This window comes from Pseudorasbora parva, chromosome 8, assembly GCF_024679245.1.
Source record: "Pseudorasbora parva isolate DD20220531a chromosome 8, ASM2467924v1, whole genome shotgun sequence".
Lineage (NCBI taxonomy): Eukaryota > Metazoa > Chordata > Actinopteri > Cypriniformes > Gobionidae > Pseudorasbora > Pseudorasbora parva.
The window spans coordinates 49,063,358-49,070,857 of record NC_090179.1 but is presented as its reverse complement, the minus strand read 5'-3'; the positions used below and the strand labels follow the sequence as shown (position 1 = coordinate 49,070,857).

General features: G+C 33.8%; 2 protein-coding genes across 7 annotated transcripts in view; one reads left to right on the top strand and one right to left on the bottom strand.

Annotated features, from left to right (window-relative positions):
- The window catches only part of lsamp (limbic system associated membrane protein), a 509,713-nt gene that overhangs the window by 436,879 nt on the left and 65,334 nt on the right, over positions 1 to 7,500 (bottom strand). The window lies entirely within an intron of this gene.
- Positions 1 to 7,500, top strand: part of cep57 (centrosomal protein 57) — a 32,289-nt gene that overhangs the window by 3,339 nt on the left and 21,450 nt on the right. For all 6 annotated transcript variants that reach the window (XR_010906835.1, XR_010906833.1, XR_010906834.1 and 3 more), the window contains exons 5-6: positions 646 to 807; positions 913 to 1,008. Coding sequence is in view for 3 of the 6 variants with exons in the window: in XM_067451486.1 (XP_067307587.1) it covers positions 646 to 807; positions 913 to 1,008 (258 nt within the window). In the remaining 3 variants the exon portion in view is untranslated. The remainder of the gene's footprint in view (positions 1 to 645; positions 808 to 912; positions 1,009 to 7,500) is intronic.

Sequence of the window (7,500 nt, the reverse complement as noted above, 5' to 3'; positions counted from 1 at the left end):
AATATAGATCTGGGTCTCTAACGACCTGAATTGGTAAGAATGTTTGGTGAAACAGTCATGCATTTAAGGGTTAATTGCATTTTATTTTATTTAATTACATTTTATTTTATTTAATAGCTTTTATGTCAAAGATACAGGAGACACATAGCAGCCAATACAATCTTTTGTTTAATATCTGCTTGTATTGCCTCATGACTGATGAAAAATTTGCTTTGTGTGCAGTAGAATTTTGATGCATCGTAGAATCGAATTGAATCGAATCGTTACCTGGTGAATCGTAATCGAATCGAATCGTGAAGGCAGAGCCAATGCACACCCCTAGTGTATAATGCCATGGGTATGACACAGGTATTACAGGAGAGGGTGAAATATGAGGACATTACCCATGGCCCCACTTTACAAAAGGCTTATAAATCACACAGGAGGAGTTTTTATGAGAAAGTAAAAATGCAGAATGTGTGTGTGTGTGTGTGATGGGTAGGTTTAGGGGCAGTGTAAGGGGATAGTAAATACGTTTTGTACAGTATAAAAAACATTAAGCCTATGGAATGTCCCCATATGTCACAAAAACAAACGTGTGTGTGTGTGTGTGTGTGTGTGTGTGTGTGTGTGTGTGTGTGTGTGTGTGTAACCGTCCTGCTGCAGGTGTCTCTGGATCAGGCTGATGTTCGGCTGAAGCTGCTGGAGCAGGAATATCACAGACTGACGGAGACTCAGAGCCACGCGGAGAGAAAGATCCGAAAACTGGAGAGGAAACTACAGGAGGAGGAACACCAGAGGAAACTGGTGCAGGATAAAGCGGCTCAGGTGTGTGTGTGTGTGTGTGTGTGTGAGAGAGAGAGAGAGAGAGAGAGAGAGAGAGAGAGAGAGAGAGTGTGTGTGTGTGATGCTGATCATGTTCTCTCCTCTCAGTTACAGACGGGTCTAGAAGTCAATCGTCGGCTCATCCAGTCGGTGTCTCCGCGTCCTCATAAACCCAGAGGAACCAAACTGAAGAAAAGCTCAGCGGTAAACCAGTGCGAGATCTCAGTAAACGAGTGCGAGATCTCAGTAAACGAGTGCGAGATCTCAGTAAACGAGTGCGAGATCTCAGTAGACGAGTGCGAGATCTCAGTAGACGAGTGCGAGATCTCAGTAGACGAGTGCGAGATCTCAGTAGACGAGTGCGAGATCTCAGTAGACGAGTGCGAGATCTCAGACCTTAATAATTAAACATAAAGCTGTGTGGTCAACATGAGTTTTCCTCCGCTTCAGCAAGTCCTACACACACACACACACGCGCACACACACACACACACACACACACACACACACACACACACACACACACACACACACACACACACACACACACACACACACACACACACCAAACGTCACAGGGTTATTCCTATCCATATTCCATAGGGAATTTCACACAGGGGTTTGTTTTTGTATAATTTGGCAGATTTTATAGAACATTTTATTCCTAAAACATTTTAAGGAATTTTTTTTTTCTGTCTGTTGATTCTGAAATACTTCGGAAATACTCTGACATACTCTAAAATACTCTGACATACTCTAAAATACTCTGACATACTCTAAAATAAAATGAAATACTCTGAAATACCCTTAAATAGTCCTAAATACTCCAGAATTTTCTGAAATACCCTGAAATAATCAGAAATAGACCATAATACTGTGAAATACCTTGCAATACTTAAATACTCCAACATACTTTAAAATAAAATACTCTGGAAAACATAGTCATAGTCATAAAACTAAAATAGTCATAAATACGCTGAAATACTCCGAAGTAGACTAAAATTCTGTGAAATACTTTGAAATACTCCAAAATACTTCAAAAATACTCTGACATACTCTAAAATAACATTAAATACTCTGGAATACTCTAAAACAATCCAAAAAGTACTCCAACATACTCTGGAATACTCCGAAATACTTAAAAAATACTCCAACACACTCTGAAATACTTAAAAAATACTCCACCATACTCTGGAATACTTAAAAAAATACTCCACCATACTCTGGAATACTTTAAAAATACTCCAGCACACTCTGAAATACTTAAAAAAATACTCCACCATACTCTGAAATACTTAAAAAATACTCCACCATACTCTGGAATACTTAAAAAATACTCCAACACACTCTGAAATACTTAAAAAAATACTCCACCATACTCTGAAATACTTAAAAAATACTCCAACACACTCTGAAATACTTAAAAAATACTCCAACACACTCTGAAATACTTAAAAAATACTCCAGCACACTCTGAAATACTTAAAAAAATACTCCACCATACTCTGGAATACTTTAAAAATACTCCAGCACACTCTGAAATACTTAAAAAAATACTCCACCATACTCTGAAATACTTAAAAAATACTCCAGCACACTCTGAAATACTTAAAAAAATACTCCACCATACTCTGGAATACTTAAAAAATACTCCACCATACTCTGAAATACTTAAAAAAATACTCCACCATACTCTGAAATACTTAAAAAATACTCCACCATACTCTGGAATACTTAAAAAATACTCCAACACACTCTGAAATACTTAAAAAATACTCCAGCACACTCTGAAATACTTAAAAAAATACTCCACCATACTCTGGAATACTTTAAAAATACTCCAGCACACTCTGAAATACTTAAAAAAATACTCCACCATACTCTGAAATACTTAAAAAATACTCCACCATACTCTGAAATACTTAAAAAATACTCCAGCACACTCTGAAATACTTAAAAAATACTCCAGCACACTCTGAAATACTTAAAAAATACTCCAGCACACTCTGAAATACTTAAAAAATACTCCAACACACTCTGAAATACTTAAAAAATACTCCACCATACTCTGAAATACTTAAAAAATACTCCAGCACACTCTGAAATACTTAAAAAATACTCCAACACACTCTGAAATACTTAAAAAATACTCCAACACACCCTGAAATACTTAAAAAAATACTCCAACACACTGAAATACTTAAAAAATACTCCAGCACACTCTGAAATACTTAAAAAAATACTCCAACACACTCTGAAATACTTAAAAAAATACTCCAGCACACTCTGAAATACTTAAAAAATACTCCAGCACACTCTGAAATACTTAAAAAATACTCCAACACACTCTGAAATACTTAAAAAAATACTCCAACACACTGAAATACTTAAAAAAATACTCCAACACACTCTGAAATACTTAAAAAAATACTCCAACACACTGAAATACTTAAAAAAATACTCCAACACACTCTGAAATACTTAAAAAAATACTCCAACACACTGAAATACTTAAAAAATACTCCAGCACACTCTGAAATACTTAAAAAATACTCCAACACACTCTGAAATACTTAAAAAAATACTCCAGCACACTCTGAAATACTTAAAAAAATACTCCAGCACACTCTGAAATACTTAACAAATACTCCAGCACACTCTGAAATACTTAAAAAATACTCCAGCACACTCTGAAATACTTAAAAAATACTCCACCATACTCTGAAATACTTAACAAAATACTCCAGCACACTCTGAAATACTTAAAAAATACTCCAGCACACTCTGAAATACTTAAAAAATACTCCAGCACACTCTGAAATACTTAAAAAATACTCCAACACACTCTGAAATACTTAAAGAAATACTCCAGCACACTCTGAAATACTTAAAAAATACTCCAGCACACTCTGAAATACTTAAAAAATACTCCACCATACTCTGAAATACGTAAAAAAATACTCCACCATACTCTGAAATACTTAAAAAAAATACTCCACCATACTCTGGAATACTTAAAAAATACTCCAGCATACTCTGAAATACTTAAAAAATACTCCAGCACACTCTGAAATACTTAAAAAATACTCCAGCACACTCTGAAATACTTAAAAAAATACTCCACCATACTCTGAAATACTTAAAAAATACTCCACCACACTCTGAAATACTTAAGAAAATACTCCAGCACACTCTGAAATACTTAAAAAAATACTCCAGCACACTCTGAAATACTTAAAAAAATACTCCAGCACACTCTGAAATACTTAACAAATACTCCAGCACACTCTGAAATACTTAAAAAATACTCCACCATACTCTGAAATACCTAAAAAATACTCCAGCACACTCTGAAATACTTAAAAAATACTCCAACACACTCTGAAATACTTAAAAAATACTCCAGCACACTCTGAAATACTTAAAAAATACTCCAACACACTCTGAAATACTTAAAAAATACTCCAACACACTCTGAAATACTTAAAAAATACTCCAGCACACTCTGAAATACTTAAAAAATACTCCAGCACACTCTGAAATACTTAAAAAATACTCCAACACACTCTGAAATACTTAAACAAATACTCCACCATACTCTGAAATACTTAAAAAATACTCCAGCACACTCTGAAATACTTAAAAAATACTCCAACACACTCTGAAATACTTAAAAAATACTCCAGCACACTCTGAAATACTTAAAAAATACTCCAACACACTCTGAAATACTTAAAAAATACTCCAGCACACTCTGAAATACTTAAAAAATACTCCAACACACTCTGAAATACTTAAAAAATACTCCAGCACACTCTGAAATACTTAAACAAATACTCCAGCACACTCTGAAATACTTAAAAAAATACTCCAGCACACTCTGAAATACTTAAAAAATACTCCAGCACACTCTGAAATACTTAAACAAATACTCCAGCACACTCTGAAATACTTAAAAAAATACTCCAACACACTCTGAAATACTTAAAAAATACTCCAACACACTCTGAAATACTTAAAAAATACTCCAGCACACTCTGAAATACTTAAAAAATACTCCAACACACTCTGAAATACTTAAAAAAATACTCCACCATACTCTGAAATACTTAAAAAATACTCCAACACACTCTGAAATACTTAAAAAATACTCCAGCACACTCTGAAATACTTAAAAAATACTCCAGCACACTCTGAAATACTTAAAAAATACTCCAGCACACTCTGAAATACTTAAAAAATACTCCAGCACACTCTGAAATACTTAAAAAATACTCCAGCACACTCTGAAATACTTAAAAAATACTCCAGCACACTCTGAAATACTTAAAAAATACTCCAGCACACTCTGAAATACTTAAAGAAAATACTCCACCATACTCTGGAATACTTAAAAAAAATACTCCACCATACTCTGGAATACTTAAAAAAATACTCCAGCACCAGTGATGCCAGTAACGCGTTACATAGTAACGCGTTACTCTAATCTGACTACTTTTTTCCAGTAACGAGTAATCTAACGCGTTACTATTTCCAAACCAGTAATCAGATTAAAGTTACTTATCCAAGTCACTGTGAGTTACTATTTTAGTCATTTTCCAGCCCGAGGGCTGGAGCCGTGTTTTTTATTTATTTATTTTATTTTTTACATTGTTGCAGCCATTAAAATAGTTCAGTTTTGTTTTTAATGTCAAAGTAGTTATTTTTCGTTTCGTTTTTTATTATCCTAATTTTGTTTGTTAAATTAAAGTTTATATAGGCAAGACAATTCAAGAGTTGGTTTGAGAGACTATAGGCTATTAAACATGCGGTTAACTCACTGGGTCGTCACATAAAAAAATTAAAACTTTAATTTAACAAACAAAAATTGCTCCAAACATTTTTCTAAATGAACTTAAAAAATTAACGAAACGAAATATAACTACTTTGACATTAAAAACAAAGTAGGCTAGTTATTATACCACCACAAAGGCATTTCTGACGAGCTGAGGCAGCTGATAGATTAGCCTACTGCTCACAACATGCTCGCAACGGTGCTCAAAAAACCCGAAACGGGCTACACAATCTAAACAAACAAAAAAAAAAAGTACATACAGGTTGTCTTATAGCCTTACACTTCAGCAAAATTGATATAAATCCGATCTTCAATTCCCGCGGTATATGCTCATTTAACGGAGTTCACATCAAAGCAAAAGATTCCAGCATTTTATTCAGCAGCTCATTTTAAATTCAATGATCGCAATATGAGAGAGAGCGACCTAAGCACTGGTAAGATCATTAGTCTCATTCATTTATATTGAAGATGATTGTGTTTTGTGTGACTTATTTTAAAGTTTCATTTACGGCCATATGCGTTGGCTTGCTTTACTCATCTGCAGCGATGTTGCAGTAGCACCGTCATATCTATCTGACTACAACATAACACGCTCTCACACATTTATTTTTTAATTATTTGCCAGGAGTAAAATTTACACATGTGGTTTAAACAACCAGATATATTTACATTTGTCCGGTTTAGTTTGAAATGCTTTCATGCACCTTCTGAATTGGTTTGTTTGAGTGATCGGAATTAAATACGTCTGGAAAGACTCTCGGAAGGCATTTAGGCCTACTCCTGGTCATTTCGCAATCAGATAGATACCTGATCAGAGAAAATGAATGAAGGAACCAGTTGTAAAAAGGCCATAACTCTAGCAGCTGCACTGAAGAGACGGACTCTTTAACCCTGCGCGAGCCATATCTTGACAGTGGCGCAAGCTATCATGGTCTCATGTTGTTTCCACCAGCACATCTCATTGTTCATTTTAATTATTAAAATAAATATAAAACGAAGGAGAAGCCTAAAAAAGGGGGCGTAAAAAAGTCGGGACCGTCAGTCTCGGGCATAAATACAATAAAGTGTGTTGCCAAAAACGGTTGTCATTTCTATTTTGAGGCGGCAGCGGTGTTGTCGGCAACTGCTGAATGTAACTAATAAAGTAACTTGTAATCTAACTTAGTTAATTTTAAAATCAAGTAATCTGTAAAGTAACTAAGTTACTTTTTAAAGGAGTAATCAGTAATCAGTAATCAGATTACTTTTTCAAAGTAACTGTGGCAACACTGTCCAGCACACTCTGAAATACTTAAAAAAAATACTCCACCATACTCTGAAATACTTAAAAAATACTCCACCATACTCTGGAATTAGTTTAGTTTATTTATTTATTTAACAGGCACCATACACAACCCAAATGTTGTGCCAGAGTTAGCTAAAATAGCTAATTTGCATCTGCGGTCCCTGGGCAGGGTGATGTTCAATACAATTACAGCATTCAATTACAATCCAAGAAAGAAAGAAGAAGAAGAAAAAAAAGGGAAAAAAAGAAACAAATAATATCAGAATATCAAAAATATTGAATCAGAGAAATTCATATAAAAATATATATAAAAAAAAATAAATAAATAAATAAATAATAATAATATTATATATATGCATATACATATACATACATATACATATATACACACACATATACATATATACACACACATACATACATATATACACATACATATATATACATATACATATATACACACATACACATATACATACATATACACATACATACATATATGCAATAATAAAAATAATTAATGATCACATAACTGATTTTTCTTACACCATAATTTAAGTTCCGTTTTAAAAATACT